Source organism: Alnus glutinosa, chromosome 4, assembly GCF_958979055.1.
Source record: "Alnus glutinosa chromosome 4, dhAlnGlut1.1, whole genome shotgun sequence".
NCBI classification, from domain to species: domain Eukaryota; kingdom Viridiplantae; phylum Streptophyta; class Magnoliopsida; order Fagales; family Betulaceae; genus Alnus; species Alnus glutinosa.
The window spans coordinates 13,180,029-13,197,055 of NC_084889.1; the positions used below are offsets into that span (position 1 = coordinate 13,180,029).

General features: G+C 39.1%; 1 protein-coding gene across 1 annotated transcript; it reads left to right on the forward strand.

Annotated features, from left to right (window-relative positions):
• The first annotated feature begins 1,870 nt into the window (after window positions 1-1,870).
• On the forward strand, window positions 1,871-16,666 carry LOC133865825 (aspartic proteinase 36-like). The gene is made up of 12 exons (XM_062302312.1): window positions 1,871-2,172; window positions 2,288-2,408; window positions 2,937-3,364; window positions 3,462-3,618; window positions 4,325-4,407; window positions 4,510-4,606; window positions 4,767-4,839; window positions 5,016-5,249; window positions 12,862-12,986; window positions 13,679-13,780; window positions 13,870-13,967; window positions 16,226-16,666. The coding sequence occupies exons 1-12, from the start codon at window positions 1,940-1,942 to the stop codon at window positions 16,422-16,424; spliced, it is 1,950 nt and encodes a 649-aa protein (XP_062158296.1). The 5' UTR covers window positions 1,871-1,939; the 3' UTR covers window positions 16,425-16,666.
• Window positions 16,667-17,027: the final 361 nt, after the last annotated feature.

Below are 17,027 nucleotides of genomic sequence, written 5' to 3' on the forward strand. Positions count from 1 at the left end.
GAGGAGAGAGGGAGAGAAAGAAAGAAAAGTGAAAGAAAAAGAGAAGGGAAGACCGGTTGGGCTTGTCCCATATTCTTATTTCCTTTTTCTTTTCTTTTATTAATATCAAAAGGTAAGGCATCTCCCAAGCCACAACAAAGTGACACATGGCATTGGATGGGATTCTCTTTTATCTTAAGGCTTTATCTTCTATAAAATTACTGCAGTGCCACACCTAATGTTTGTTCTATCTTTTGTTAATTAATATTCAACCCCATTTTTAATCTAACTACATTTTACCCATACAATTAGTCATTTATTACCCGATTACTCATTAGTATTTTATCATTCTAATTTCATTATTTTATCCTAAATTCATTTTATCTTAATAACATGCATATTATTACTTAAGATCTAATTATTAGTCTCATCTAATTAATAAATATAATTTATAAATTTGCTAAGTCACCTATTTATTTTCTTGGTCTTCACAATCCACTCCCTCGTGCCGCCCTTTGTGCCTTCGTCCAGCTGCCCCACGTGCTTGCACGTGTCTCCTTCGCTCTGCCTAGCTGCTGCCATCCTCCGCTGTTACTGTTGCTTTTTGTTCTTTTCTTGGGTTTTCTTTATTGTTGCTTTTTAATTTTTAATTTTTTTTTATTGTATTTTCTGTTTCTAGTTTTGTCTTTTGCTGGCTTTTGTCTCTTTGCACTTGTGTTGTTTTTTTGTTAAGGTGGAGACTTTTCCAACCTCATTCGGAGTGGTGTGGCTTCTTTTGGAAGCTCGATCCAGCCCTTTATGGTGCTAGTTTTGTTGTTGTGTTCCTTGCGATGGCCGAAAAGGTTTGAAGAACCTCTTGAGGTTTGTGTCTCTTCGAGAAGGGTTGAAGGGCCTTTTAAAGTTCGTGCCCATTCCAAAGCCTTTTGTGGCTGCCCCTGTTATTTTAAGGGGCCGAGTCATTTATTTGATCTATATAGAGGTTGTTTAGATGCTTTTGACATTAGGGTTGCCCACCTTTTTTGTATTTTTCTTGTTTTGTAATTTTTCCTTTCCCCTTTTCTCATTTCTCATTTTGACTTATAATAATAATAAAAATCTTTTTGCATAACGCTAAAAGAGGTTGACATGGAAGCGAGGATTATGTCATCTTAATATTTAGTTGGGGAAGGAGCTTATTTTAGAGGCCAAATAAAGTGCCTAAAGCCTACATTCAAGGGTGCATTGGTATGAAGCACCAAAAAAAACATTTTCTATCTTAATAATGCTAAAAATTACATTATTATCTCATATGACAGTTTTAACCAATTTTTAAATTGGTATTTGTTAAAAAGTACAAATTATAAGAGTTGGATGAGACTGCCTGATCAACATTGTGAGATAAAAATGTGGTATTGAATTGGGATCTTAAGTGTGTTGGGTGTCATATTTTGTTTTTTGGAATATTAATAAGAATTGATTGATGTGATATAAATATGAAAAAAAAATTTGAATTATTTGTGAGATAAAATTGAAGAAAATTGTTTCGTAATAAGAAAAAGAATTTTTTTTTTTTAGAAAAAAATAAGAACCGATTGATGTGATATAAATGTGAAAAGAATTTTAAATTTTTTTTTGATTGAAAAGTGAAAAAAATTGATTATTAATGTAAAAAAAAAAAAGAATTTGAATTTGACTTTGTTAGAAAAAAGAAAAAGAAAAGATAAAAAAAAAAAAAAAAGTGAATTACCAGACGCTCAACAATGAGTTTGGTCCAATGACTCCAATCAAATTGAATTTCATGACAAAAATTACAAAAATGAATTCAATATTTATTGTGAAATTAGCCTACAAAATTATTAATTATCCGTTGACTTAAAAAAATTACCATGGGACGGCTCGGTTAGAATTAACGCCAACAGGGGACTTTCTCTTCTAAACCATCTTTCCTTCTTCTCCGTCATCTCTCTCTCTCTCTCTAGCCATGGCTCACCTTCTAGCCTATGCGCTTCTCGTCTATTCGTCCCTAATCGGACTCTCCTCGGCCCTCCACCTCGTCCCTCACTCCTCCGATCATTCCCTCAGGCCCATGATTCTTCCTCTCTATCTCTCTTCCCCTAATCTATCCCATTCTCATCATAATCGCCGCCGGAATCTCCAGAATTCCGCCCCCCCCAGCGCGCGCATGAGACTCTACGATGATCTCCTCTCCAACGGGTTCTCTCTAACTCTCTCAATCTTTTTCTTGATTGAATTTTATTGCCTTCTAATACGTAATATTTCGTTGTTAATTTGGTGTTGTCGTTGAGATTTTTGGGTTTTGGTTTTGTAGTTACTATACGACGCGGCTGTGGATTGGGACGCCTCCACAGCAATTCGCGCTTATTGTGGATACGGGAAGCACTGTGACGTACGTTCCGTGCTCTGACTGTGAACACTGTGGGTTGCATCAGGTTTGGTTTTGCTGTTGATGCTGTTCGTTTTAGTTATTGATGACAATTACTTTCTTTGTTATCTGGGGCTTGTAATTTTGTTTGGCTAGCTTGCAATTTATGATTATCCACCAGAATGATCTTTCTTTATTTCTTTATTTTATTTCCTCGTATAAGCAATATCTTATTCCTTGTATACGCGAATCAGGATCTCTGCGCGTGGCTTAGGAATGCCTTTATCCCATAATTATCAGCATATACTAATTAGTACATGATAAAATGGTTCAAGTTTCATGTGAAGGCTGTTGGTTGCTGAGAATGGCAGCAAAAGAAAAGAACAAAAATAAATCAAAATTGACAATTTTAGTGTTTTCTTTGTGTTTTGATTGCCTGTAGACTTTGAAATAAGCTTTGGAAATGGATGGTCGCTGATGCTGTGGACAGACTTCTTATTTTTCTCAATTCAGTGAATTATTGTTTAATTGATATCTTGTTTGCGAAATTTAGTGGAAGATTGATTGAAGCTAATACTATGTTGTTGTCATCCAGGATCCGAGGTTCCAACCAGAGTTGTCTAGCACATATAAACCAATAAAGTGCAGTGTTAGTTGTAACTGTGACAGTGCTGAACGTCAATGCACTTACGAGAGACGATATGCTGAGATGAGCTCTAGCAGTGGCGTGCTTGGTGAGGACATCATTTCCTTTGGCAATGAAAGTGAACTTGTGCCCCAGCATGCTGTTTTTGGTTGTGAAAACAGGGAAACTGGTGATCTTTTCACCCAACGCGCCGATGGCATAATAGGTTTGGGTCGTGGTCGGCTTAGTGTGATGGATCAACTTGTCGACAAGGGTGTTATTAGTGACTCATTTTCATTATGTTATGGTGGGATGGGTGTAGGCGGGGGTGCCATGATTCTTGGTGGTATTTCTTCTCCCCCTGATATGGTATTTACCCATTCAGACCCTTTTCGCAGGTGAAATACTTTTAGAAACATCATAAGTGTAGATTGTTTATAGTTAGAATCCCTTTGTGCATCTCACACGTATGCTTTAGTATTGGGATTTCAACAGTCCATATTACAATATCGAGTTGAAAGCAATACATGTTGCTGGGAAGCCATTGAAGTTAAGCCCAAGGATCTTTGATGGAAAGCATGGAACAGTCCTGGATAGTGGAACAACATATGCTTACCTTCCAAAAGAAGCTTTTCTTGCATTTAAGAATGCTGTAAGACTTTATGGCTTTGGGTTTCATCCTCTCTTATAGTGCATTTACTTTTATAGTCAAATTCATTTGCCTGGCAAAGAAAAGGAGAAAAAGGAAAGAGTAAGGATGTAAAAGTCTCAATTTCAGGATTTAATGAGTCGTCTTTCTTTACTTCATCTAAATATTTGGCTTTTATGTCTGATGCTCAAAAGTACAATTGCTAGCCAGCAATGCTAGATAAGCCTTAAGGGACTAATGGCGTGTCTAATGAGTTTCTTATATATAGGTAACCTTATACACAAGTTAGTTAGAAGACCAAACAGGCACAAGAAATTACTATTTTCTACAATGTAGAACACGAATATGTGTACGGAACAGAGTATTGATACAGGTTACTTCAAATTTGAATTATAAGAATTCCGACACTTTTTCTGTAGAAAATAAAGTTTGCTTTTCCGTACCATAACTGTTGATGCTGTGAAGTGCTCTACTGAGGAAGATACCTTTTAACAGCTACAAGCTGTTGTGTGCTGTGATCTAACGCCAAATTCTTGTATTACTGTCATTGACTAAAACCAGTTACTCCAAGTATTCCTGTGTGTTGCTAATTGGCTTTCAGTTTTAGCTTACCTGACCCAAAATTCTTGTTTCTTTAGCTCCTTCAACTGTACTTTTTGCATACTATTGTAATGATACTTAGTTGATGAGAATTATATGTGATACACAGGTGATGAAGAAAACTGGTTCCCTCAAACAAATCCATGGTCCAGATCCAAATTTTAATGATTTTTGTTTTTCTGGTGCTGGAAGGTACTGCTAACACTATACATACATAAGTTGAGTTTAAGCACCTGTTGCTTGATCGGTTGCCCTGAAATTACGTCTGAAAATTGTTACTTGCATTTTGCTTAGGGATGTTTCCCAACTATCGAAAGCTTTTCCTCAGGTTGATATGGTATTCAACAATGGACAAAAGTTGTCACTGTCTCCAGAGAACTACTTGTTCCGGGTAAGTTGATTAGTTACTCTCCTTGAGTTTTGTCTCCTGTGGGGAGAACAATGGATGTTTTTTTATAATCTATTATTGTTTCAAATGTTGTTAAGCACACAATGATGTATATTTACTCTGTTTGTTCTTTCCTTCTTTTTCTTCATGGTGTGTATTAAAGCATACAAAGGCTAGGGGTGCATATTGCCTAGGAATTTTTCAAAATGGAGATGATCCGACTACTCTTTTAGGAGGTACATTTAATCTTTTATCTTATTTTGCAATTAGTTCTCACATTTGTTTTGACCAAAAGTCACATTATGCTCAAACCAGCTTGTGCAGACCAATGTGAAGTCAAACAATAATTTCCTCTCTCTCCACACAAAGGGTATCTCTACTATCTCTGTTAATTTTTCTTGATTTGTGACAGGGATTATTGTTCGTAATACCCTTGTGACTTATGATCGGGAGAACGATAAGATTGGCTTCTGGAAAACTAATTGTTCTGAACTATGGAAGACTTTGCATTACCTTGATCCTCCTGCCCCACCTCCTTTGGCTTTCCATAGCCATAATACAAATGTAGGAATTCCTCCTACCGTAGCTCCAGTGGGATTGCCTCCTAACATAGCCCCAGATGGATTGCCTCATACTTTTTTTCCAGGTATTGTAAGTTTCAAGCATGCACATACCTTTTTATTCTGCCTTTTCAAATTCAGACATGCATCCTTAATTATTTCTTTATGTCCTCCTTTCTGTGCAAGTATCTAGAAGTTGTTCCTTCTTTTCCTTTTTCCCTCCAGATACAATGATAGTTAATATATGTGCAAGATGTTTTAGTTGATACCTTATCAAGCTCTATTTGTCTCTGTAAGAGGATCTTTGCAATATAATTTGTTTTTAATGAAGTATTCTGATTATCAAACTAAGATTAATTTTTTTCTTTTTTGACGAAGAACTCTCTCTCTCTCTCTCTCTCTCTCTCTCTCTCTCTCTCTCAGCGGCGCGTGAGGGCTCGTCTCAATGTCCCTCATCTGCCCTGTCTTGTTTTCTACTATTGTCTCTCTCATGGGGTTCCTAAGGTGGTGTTCCTTGGAATGCAAACTCTTTGAGTTGGTGGTGGAGGGTGGTTCAACAGGACTGAGGATTTGTGAGAAATGAAGGGGGATCACCTGCTCCATTTTTCTGGGCAGGAACGATAGCTGCTGGTTGTTAGATATGGTTGAGGAATTGTTGTTAGCGAGGAATTCGCCGGAATTCTGGAAAAGGTCCCGAGCTGGCTTTCGTGGGATTTTTTTTCAACGGTGTGCTAATAAGCATGGGCATTTTCTTGTTGTGGAGGAATACGGGGTTGGTAGGAGGGGGCTTATTTTAGTACCGGAAGGCAGAAAAGGTGAAGGTTGGAAGTCCTTTGTCTTGGAGCTGTGAGTTGTGGTGAAGCATGTTCAGTCCATCAATGGCGGAGGAAAGAGTAAATTGAAGCCGGTATCAATATCCACAGCGGAGGTGTTGATGCACATGGCGAAGGAGCCAGAGCCTCCACGATGGAGGTCGTTTGTAGAGGTGATGATGATGCACTTGACGAAGGAAACAGAGCCTGTGACGTTGAAGACGAGACCAACGTTTAAGGGATTGAAGGAACTGGTGATGTTGACGGAGAAGAAGCGGAGAGCTCCTGTGAAGATTTCTGCGTTGAAGGATGGACTCAAAAAGCCTGCTATGAAGGTGATGGGGCACGCTGGTTCTGACTTAGCGTCTAATGATGGTGAAGATTTTTCCCATTTTGGTGAAAGTCTAGAAAGGCATTCCTTCATCAACACATTAGCTCGCCTGAAAGTGGACGTGGAGAGGTGTTAGAAGTGGCTGGACTCAGGTCTGAATCCTTGTGTGTGTGGGCTTTTGGGTCCAGCGCCTAAACCCCCTTTTGTAGCCCCTTGTGAACGTAAGCCCAGTGCTGCGGTTGTACCTTCTAAAGATAAAAAGGAAGGCCAACAAAGGGTCTTGGGCCAGGTTGAAGTCCTAGGCCGTAGCGATAAAGGGAAGGCCAAGTTGGTCTTTGTGAGCCCTACGCCCAAACCCATTTTGGGTAAGTGGATTATGGGTCAGTCTAAACTCAAGGGACTCGGATCCTCTTTATCGAAGAAGTTGGGTGTGGATCTGAAGCAGGCCATGGGTATGGGTCCGCACGATGATCTAGTGGCATCCACCTCTGTTGGTGTTTTAATAGCGATCTCGCAACCTTGAGCAACCATCTCGACTCCCATTCCCGGTGATTCATTCCTGCTGAGTTCCTATAAAGGTCCGTTTATCAACTCTCATCCTCAGCCGGAGCTGGTCTTGGTTTCAGAGTTGCTGGGTTCATCGTTGGGTCTGAAGCTGGATTTGCGTTCAGATCCTGCTGATAAGGCCTACCCTCCTCTTTCTCCAGATTCCAGTCAGCTTGGTGTGGAAGGTTCTATCCCGCTCAGCACTTTGAGGGGTCCTTCGGTTGAGTTTTAACCTTGGCCGGAGCTGGTCCTGGCTTCAGAATTGCCGATGACGCTTCTGGGGGATGATTCGGGTGATTCTGGTGGTTCTTTGATTGTTTGGGCTGGGATGGATTCTACAGTTGCCTCTTCCGTTGGTTCTATGCCATGTGTCGAGCAGCCTCCTCGGACGGTGGTGGAAGGAAGGTCGAGCATAGGTGCCTCTGCCCATGGATCACAAAGTCTTCCGGAGGCTTCTCTGGTGGCTGGTTCTTTTCAGTCATTGGTTGCTCACACTTCTTCCAAGCTGAATGATTTGCTGGATTTTTCTGTTCTTGAGGCTCTTCATCCCAAGCCTAATGCTTTGTTGGATTTGGGGCAAGGGGGAGATGCTGGGCAAGTGTCTGATGCCTATGCTATCAGGAATTGTTTGGAGTTGGAGTTGTTTTCGGAGGAGGAGCCTACTCCGTTGTCCTGCTGTCCAGCAGTTGAGAATAGGGGCAAGACTAGGAAGCGGTCTTTAGACTGGGCCTTGCAATTGGTTAAGGAGTTTAGTCACTTTGTGGGGCTTTCATGTGATGGTTTTGAAGGGAATCTATTGGCCTTGTTTGAGGACATTTTAGCAAGCAATGATGAGCACGGAGCTGGTCCTTGCTCGAACGTGGGCAAAAAAGGTATGAGGGAACTAAATAGTTTGTTTTGTTCTATTAATTATGATGCACACAGTGGCAACGTTTCTCGTGGTAGGAGCAAAGGGAGGGTGCAAAGAGGTTTTTATGAAGCCTAAATTGCTTTTGTGGAACGTGAGAGGGTTAAATGAGGTCGGCAAGCTATTGAGAGTTAGAAATCTCGTTAGGTAGTGGAAGGCGAACATTATTTGCTTCTAGGAAACCAAATTGGAGCTTATTTCTAGCAACATTGTGAGAAGTTTGTGGGGATGTCACTTTGTTGATTGGTGTTATCTAAGCTTCTAGAGGGGCTTCTAGTGGTATCTTGCTTATGTGGGACATGAGGGTTGTAGAAAAGATAGAAGTGCATGTGGGGAAGTTTGTTGTTGCATGCTCTTTCAAAAGTGTAGATGATGACTTTTCTTGGGCCTTCGCACTTCAGACCTAATAATGATAGTATTAGAAGGTCTCTTTGGGAGGAGATGGCTGGCCTTATTACTTGGTGGGATTTGCCTTGGTGCATTAGTGGTGATTTCAATGTCACTCATTTTCCTAATGAAAGATTGGGGGAAGCTCGTTTTTGCACCAACAACAGCACGATGATGGAGTTCTCGGACTTTATTTCAAAGCAAGGTTTGGTCTAATAATTGGGAACATTCCTCTTGGTCTTGAATTGATAGATTTCTTGTTTCTCCGAGTTGGGAAGTTAAGTATCTTGGTCTGTTCTAGAACATGTTACATAGATTGTGCTCTTATCACTTCCTCATTCTCTTTGATTGTGACGGTATTAAAGGGGGTATAAGACCGTTCAAGTTTGAGAATGTGTGGTTAAAGGTTGATGGGTTTGTGGATAGGGTGAGGCATTGGTGGTTGTCTTATCGCTTTTAAGGCTCTCCTAGTTTCATCTTCGCTCAAAAGCCTAAGGCTTTAAAGGTTGATCTAAAGAGGTGGAACTAGCAAGTGTCTGCTAATGTGGAGTTCCTTAAAAAAGCTCTCTTGGATGGATTGAGTGCTCTTGAAAGATTGGAGGAAGAGCGAGGGTTAGTTCCTGAAGAGGTGAGGAAAGGTTTGGTCATTAGTGTAGCGACTCATCCCAATGACACAATATTGTCCGGCTTTGGCCCCTCCCGAATCAAACTTTTCAGGAGGTCACCCATCTTGGTACTGCTCACGTAGAAGAACGCTTAACTGCGGAGTTCTGATAGGTTCATGGCTATTATGACTTTAAAAAGCGTTGTGTCAAGAAGGGTGCGAATATACGTATAAAGCACATCCCTATTCTCATACCTAGGCGATGTGAGATGTTACAATCACTCCCTCTTGGGACTCAGCGTCCCTGCTGGCGACCCTCATGGGATCACCTCATTCTTGGGGTCCCAGCGAGTGCCCACTGGCGACCCTGATGGGTTTGTGCATGCTTCCACCATCTCAGGCTGGACAATGGCTCTGATGCTATTTGTAACGACTCACCCCAATGACACTATTGTCTGGTTTTGGCTTCCCCGAATCAAACTTCCAAGGAGATCACCTATCATGGTACTACTTTTACAGAAGCACATTTAATTGCGGAGTTCTGATAGGTTCATGACTATCACGACTTTAAAATATGTCGTGTTAAAAACGGTGCGAATATACATATAAGCACATCCCCATTCCCATACCCAGGCGATGTGGGATATCATAATTAGTGAGCTGGAAAAAACTACTCTTAAAAAGGAGATTAGTTGGAAACAAAAGTCAAGGGTTTTTTTGGCATAAAGAGGGTGACAAATGCACAATTTATTTATTTATTTTTCGGGTAGCCAACTCGAATAGAAGATTCAACTCCATAGAGTCACTTTTTGTAAACAACTCAGTTTCTTCTGATCAATCAGTTATTAGGGATTATGCTGCTCAGTTCTATGAGACCTTATTTGCAGAACCGTATAGTTGGTAGCCTAGGCTGGATGACCTTGCGTTCGACTCTTTGGATGTGGTGGAGGCCTCTTCGTTAGAGCTTCCTTTTAAGGAGATGGAGGTTTTAGAGTTGATGAAAGGCATGAACAAATATAAGGCTCCAGGTCTTGATGGATTCTCCATGGCTTTCTTCCAAGACTACTGGGAGGTGATCAAAACTAATATCATGGGGGTTCCCCAAGACTTTTATGCTCATAGTAAGTTTGTTAAAAGCCTTAATGCCAATTTTATTGCTCTAATCCCGACGAAGTTTGGGGCGATGGATCTTAGAGATTTTCAGTCTATTAGTCTTGTCAGTAAAGTTTACAAAATCATTGCTAAAGTTCTTGTGAGTAGACTGAGAAGGGTTGTGGGGAAGGTTATCTCAAAACCTCAGAATGCTTTTGTGAAAGGTAGGCAAATCTTTGATTCAGTTCTTATATCAAATGAGTGTTTGGATAGTTGAATCAAATCTGGTGAACTAGGGGTGCTTTGCAAGCTAGATATTGAGAAGGCATAAGATCACGTCAATTGGGAATTCTTATTGTATATGTTGAGAAGGTGTGGTTTGGGGAGAAATGGTGTTCTTGGATAGTACATTGCATTCTTCGGTGCGCTTCTCCGTTTTGGTGATGACACACTGTTTGGCTTCTTCAGTAGCTCTCATGAGCTAAGGCAGGGAGATCCTCTGTCTCCTTTTCTGTTTGTTATAATTTATGGAGGCTCCAAGTAAAATGCTCACTGCTACTGTTGACAAGGGTTTTCTATTAGGGTTCTTTGTAGGAACTAGGTTCTTTGAGGTGGTAAATATTTCACCTGTTGTTTGCGGACGATACTTTGGTATTTTGTGGGGCTAATCCTAGCCATCTTCGCTATTTGCGTGTTTTATTCTTATGCTTTGAAGTTGCCTCTGGTAAATGTTAATTTGGCTGAGTCTGTTTTGGTTCTAGTGGGTTGTATGGATAATGTGGATGGACTAGCTGACATTTTGGATTGTGGGGTTTCTTCTTTGCCCTTGAAGTACCTTGGTCTCCCGCTGGGGGCCTGTTTTAAGGCCAAGTCTATTTGGGATGGTGTTGTTGAAAAGATTGAGTGGTGGTTGGCTAGTTGGAAGCAGATGTATCATGTATACATCTAAGGGTGGTAGGATTACCTTTATAAAGAGAACTCTTTCCAATCTTCCTACGTACTTGTCTCTTTTCCCCACTCCTGCTGTGTGCCAAATCGAATAGAGAAAGCTCTATCTAGATTTTTTATGGGGTGGGTTAGGCGAAGAATTCAAATATCACCAGATTAGTTTGTCCAAGGTTTGCTTCCATATTTCTGAAGAAGGTTTGAGAATTTGGAACTAGAGGATCTTCAAGAGGGCCCTTTTAGGGAAGTGGTTGTAGCATTATGTGCATGAGAGAGATGCATGGTGGAAAATTATTGTGGATGCTAAATTTGGCAATGTGGGCTTGGTGGTGCTCTATTGATCCCCTTGGATTTCACAGGGTGGAGCTATGGAAGAATATAAGGAGGGGGTGGAGTCTTTTTTTTTTTTGTTAGCCATACCATATTTGAGCTGGGAGACGAGTCCAAGATCAGATTCCAGGATGATGTGTGGTGCGGGGAGATGACCCTTAAGGAAGCCTTTCCGGTTTTATATGGCATTGCTCATGAGAAGGATGCGTTTGTTGCAGTTCATTTGGACTTTGCTAGTGGTTCCCTTCAGTGGGATGTTAGCTTTATTCGAGCTGCTCATGACTAGGAGGTGATTGTCTTGGCTACCTTCTACACTTTTTTGTATTCTATTAGAGTGAGAAGGGAAAAAGAAGACAAGCTTTGGTGGGCCCCTTCTCACAAAGGGAAGTTTGATGTTAGATCCTTATATAGGGGTCCTTGCTTGTAAAGGTGAAGTTCTTTTTCCCTGAAAGAGTATTTGGTGGACCAAGGTTCATTTGAAAGTAGTTTTTTTTTCGCTTGGTCGGTGGCTCTAGGGAAGATTCTTTCCATGGACAATCTTAAGAAGATTTATGTCATTGTGGTTGATAGCTGTTGTATGTACAAAAGGAATGAGGAGTTTGTGGACCATCTTTTTCTCCATTGTGAGGTTGCCTGGGCCTTATGGAATGCTATTTTCAGTCGCTTTGGGTTGTCTTGGGTTATGCCTCATTGGGTGGTTGATTTATTCGCTTGCTGGTGGAAGGGCGGACGCTCTCGGAGTGCTGTTGTTTGGAAGATGGTGCATTCTTGCCTTTTGTGGTGCCTATGGAGGGAACAAAATAATAGAAATTTCGAGGACCAAGAAAGGACGATAGAGGAGCTCAAAACCTTTTTCTTTTATTCTCTTTTTTCTTGGACAGCTGTGTTCTTAGTTCCCTTAGTGATTAGCTTTAATGATTTTCTTGTACTTTTCTCTCATTCTTAGGCGTTTCTCTTGTATACTCCCAATTTACCTAGGTTGCGCTTTGCGCTTTTAATGATATTACACTTAAAAATAAAAAATAAAAAAAAATAAAAAAAAAAATTGTTGCGATGATTTGCAATATGTTGAGCTTTTATTTCTTGCAACTTAAAATTAGATGGACTCTTCTGTTGTTAAAAATATTGAAGTGAAGATTCTCTTGAATGTATGCTTGTTGTTCTCTTCTTGGAATGGGGAGGATGGAGAATCCCCTTACCCCTTTGGGTGTTTTACATCCCGACAAGCCCTTGGATTGGGCGATGGATGGTGATGAGGACGAGGATCTGTCCTTGGCAATTCTAGATGCCATTGAAGAGGAGTTTTATTGGGAAACAATAGTTGCGCGCCAAAAGACCAAAGGTAGGAGGGAGTTGTTGAATTTGAAAAGCTCCATTAGTATGGAGATGTAAGCGCACCTTCTCGGCGTTGGAAATGCAAGGCTCAGATGATGTAGTGTTGAGTGCTTCATGTGGTTTTAGGGTCTAGCAGGTTTGTTGGGTTTCTTTTTTGGGTTGGTTTAGTTGTTCCTGTGTATATTACCTGTATACTTAGAGGTGCCTGACTCTCTTTTTAATATATTTTTATTACTTATAAAAAAGAAATGTTTGTTGTTCTCTTCTGTTATTATAAACAAGATTCGCTTTTTAGTTTGTTTTATGTGATTTTGAAATTTTTTGCCGTTATTACACTGCCGCAACTTGCTTTTATGTTGCCACTTAGACTGTTGTCTCTGATGTTATGTTTACCATATCTCATATGTAGGTGAATTTCAAATTGGACTGATTACATTTGATATGAAGCTTAGCATCAACAACTCTTATATGAAGCCAAATTTCACGGAGCTTACAGAGTTTATCGCTCATGCGCTGGATGTTAAAGTTTCACAGGTATAGCTGAGCTATTCTTGCTTTAGGCATGGTTTGAGTTTTTCGAATGAAGATGTTTCTATGTTGGAAGCACTTATTTGAAATTTTTTTTTTTTTTTGAAGTCGCTTATTTGAAACTTTATACTGTATAATTTAGGGTTAGGAATTCAAATTGGACTTTTCTAGTGCTTTTATATGAGTTTGCTTGGTTACCCGTTCCACTCATCTATTAGTGGTTTAAGTTTAATTCTAAAAATCCCAAACTAATTGTTCTTGGTCGCTTCTTTTAGCAGTTGTTGATATGTAGTTGAAGAGAGCCTCAAATATCAGTTTGTATCTATGCCATCAAGAGTTTCTTTTTGAAATAACTGAATATTAAAAAAAAAAATTATATATATTATACTTACATGTGGAAAGTAAGTTGAATATACTAGTGGAAAATAAATTGAATGTACTAGGGAAAGGCTGGCTCTGCATTTCTTGATCTTCTGTGGTTTGAACTTTTTATTTAAAATAAATGGATTGGAGTTGGGGGTATAGCCATGAACATAGGCACTCAACTTAATCCAACCAAACCTATTGCAGCTTAGTTTCACCTTTTGTGTCTGCAGCCATTATTGCGGGGTTCCAGTATCTTTGAATGTTTCTTTGTTTTGGCAGGTATTAAGTCAAATTAACTTAATCTAGTGGTAATGCCCACTTTTTGATTTCAGGTTCATTTATTGAACTTCACCCATAAAGAAAATGTTTCCCTTATCAAATGGGCTATCCTCCCTGATGAATCCGCTGATTACATATCTAATACCACAGCAATGGTAATGCTACTCACGATGCTGAAGGATATGATACTGTAGCCATTCCATCAACTTAGTGCTTTACCTAGTGCATATTTATGTTTGTGCAGAGCATAATTCAGCGCTTAAGGGAACATCGGATGCAGCTTCCTGAGAAATTTGGAAGCTATCAGCTTGTTGAATTGAACGTCAAGCCTCCAGTAAAGCCGTATGTTCTTTCCTTTTCTCTAGTTATTTTTTTCTTCTCACTTTACATACATGTCTTTTTTCTTTTCCACTTTCTGCCTATCCTTTATAACTGGATCCAGATTCGTGTGTAATAAAGCAGTAATCTTTCTATTATTATTAGCAAATGGAGGTTAGAGTCTTTGATTAAAGCCCTTTTGGAAGCAAAATCTTTTATATTGCACTTGGATCTGAATTTGGAACAGAGGGATTTGGACTGTAGTCACTACTATAAAATGCTTGAATATTGTCAACAACACATGAATGCGTAGAATTGTTCGGTAACATAGAAATAAATTGTAAAAAAGATAGAAGCTTTTGCTTTGAGAAATCATTTGGCATATGGTTCTTAAATAACACCTTTGTTTTAAATATATTAATAAGGCTCTTATAGAAAAAAAGGCTCCTGTCAATCTAGGAACTTTGCTAACATCAGGAGCGTTTTTTCATATCTCATTCAACCAAATTGAAACAAATATTCAAATCAAAATTCGTTCCTTCATCCAAATGCAGCATATGCAATATCAGACAAATGTCATTGTCAAAGCCTTTATCATTCTTTCTTTCTTTTTTTTTTTTAGGGGGGGGGGGGGGGGGGAGGGTCAAATTGAAACCCTAGGAAATCCTTCGGGGTGAGATATAGCTGCTTTAGAGCATTCTTAATAGCCTCGCCAAATTTTACTCACCAAATTAGCTAAAAATTACTTTTCTCTATACTGGTGAGTCACTTTTTCAATATTCTCTCAGCAGCCTTACCATTTTAATTATTCACTATTACTATTGAGTCTATTTCATTTAAATGATACTTTTTAGATTTATTTATTCTTTCTCTATTTAATCTTTTTATACAACAAGCTACCATACATCTTCATCTTGAGATTAGATCATTGCTAAGAAATTTGCAGAAGTTTTTATTTACTTCTTAACCAAATTCAAGGAAGAAAGAAAGAAAAGATAAATGAAAGAACTACAAAGTTTATTTCAGGGACAAAGAAACCTTCATATCCATGAAATAAAAACATCATCGTGTGAGAGAGATGGGAGATGGGAGAAGAAAATGGGAAAATAATGGAAAAAAGTGTACTGTGATCATGTGAGAGAGAAATAAGAAATAAAATTGGTGAAAGTTGGTGAGTGAATATTACTCATTAAAATTGGTAAGTATTTTCGCTCACTAAAACTTTTTAGTTAAAGTGGTGATGCTGCTGGGAGTGGTTTTTTAGTGTTTTTATCAAATTAGCTCACCAAAAAACTATTTTGATGAGGCTACTAAGAATGCTTTTAAGTACTATATGGACCATATAATTGCAGCCTTACTCCTATTCCATGACCTCTACTAGGAAAGTCATGCTGTAAAAGTAATACAGATGGACTTGTCTGCTTTTTTATTTATTTTTGTGTTTCTTTCCTTTTCCTTAACAATGCAATACTATTTCTTATTAAAAAAAATGCAATATTCTTTGCATGGTGAGTTTTTTATTCTAAACAAAGTCAGTTCATCAGGCAAGAAACAAAGATTGGAGATTGGGGTTTGCGATGATAGAGAAGAAGAGGGAGAGAGAGAGTGATATAGGACAGTCCTTGAATTTGGAGATTGGGGTTACCAGTCAATCAATATTTGCGATGAAAGGCCTCAGGCTTGGCTTCTTCTTGAGGTCTTTGCCTTTTCAATACTTTAGGCCTTTGCCCTTGGCCGGTCTCGACTCCCCCTGGCTAAGTACTTTCAATCTAGCATACTAGCTGCCTGTTTCGCCCCAAGTCTTGGACATTTTAGCGTAGGTTGGAGCTCTTTCAAGAAATCTGGAAGGCTAAATTTCAGAGGTTCTGTCTAGAGATTGTGAATGGTACCCGTAACAGTAAGTTTTATATTTTTTTTGGGTCTTTTACCCCAATTTTGGCTACGCAAATCTTCAGGATTGCCTTCTACTTAACACACAGACGAGAGAGACTTGGTCTAGGATCAGGAGTGGTTCCTTATAAAAAATAAACATGTGTATGCCGTATACTTATTCGTCTCCAGACCGAGCACCCTGATCTAGCTTAAAGAGTGGTTTGTTGATGTATATTAATTTTATGATTTATTTTTATATCTAGTCTTTTACTAATCTATCAATATCTGCAACCCTATTGGCATTCTTTCTGGAGTGCAAGAGATTCTTTTCCCCACTTCTTTGAAACAGTTTTTTTCCTGCTTCATTTTATTTTCATATTCACAATTGGAATCCTCTGGATAAATTGCAGAACATGGTGGCAACAAAACTATTGGGAAGTTGCTGTTGGAGTTTTGGTTACCCTGGTTGTTGGACTATTAATTTCTGGGGCATGGTTGATTTGGAGAGAGAGAAAACCAGAGCATGGTACATATGAGCCTGTAGGTGCCATCGTACCAGAACAAGAGCTTCAGCCACTTCAAAATTCACCAGCGCTTAATGATTTATAGTGTATATAGTTTGCTTAAATTTTTGTTGATTTAGGGACGAAATATTGTGCTAGGTAGCTTCAAATTTGACTAAATAATGACCTGTTCAAGCAAATGATTTCCTGGAGATCAAATCTGTACTTCCTCCATTGTTGTACACTGAAAAAGCAGAGAGAAAATATAGTCAGTATACAAGATATCTTAGGGCCTTCTAAGGAGCTCTACTTAACAGGTGATTACTTGAAGACAGCAATCCTTTTCTACTAAGCTATCTTTTGGTCCTTGTAACGCACTCTTAGATCACTAAGCTGAAAAGAAGTGAACTTCTTGAATGCCAAAAACTGTTGATACCAAATTTCTAATCACAATACGCCAAACGTCCTACTGTGAAATGAAAGTGCACACAAACTGTAGTGTTAACATAAAGTAAAGGGATAATTGCACTATTGGTCCATGGGGTTGATTTAAATTACGAATAATTTCTTGTGGTATAAAAAATTATTGTAGGATCTTTGTAGTAAACTAAAATTACGAATCACTCCCCGAAGTTGTTTTTCGTCAACAAAGTTAACAGAAACTGTTAAGTGTCACGTTAGACCAATAAAAATGTGATATGTGTCACTT

What these genes read in the sequence shown, in the direction of transcription:
- LOC133865825 (XM_062302312.1), top strand. Translation starts at nt 1,940, where the DNA reads ATGGCTCACCTTCTAGCCTATGCGCTTCTCGTCTATTCGTCCCTAATC. An exon ending in TCCGACTACTCTTTTAGGAG is followed by an intron (nt 4,840 to 5,015) that starts GTACATTTAATC and finishes GATTTGTGACAG; the next exon opens with GGATTATTGTTCGTAATACC. An exon ending in TATCTAATACCACAGCAATG is followed by an intron (nt 13,781 to 13,869) that starts GTAATGCTACTC and finishes ATGTTTGTGCAG; the next exon opens with AGCATAATTCAGCGCTTAAG.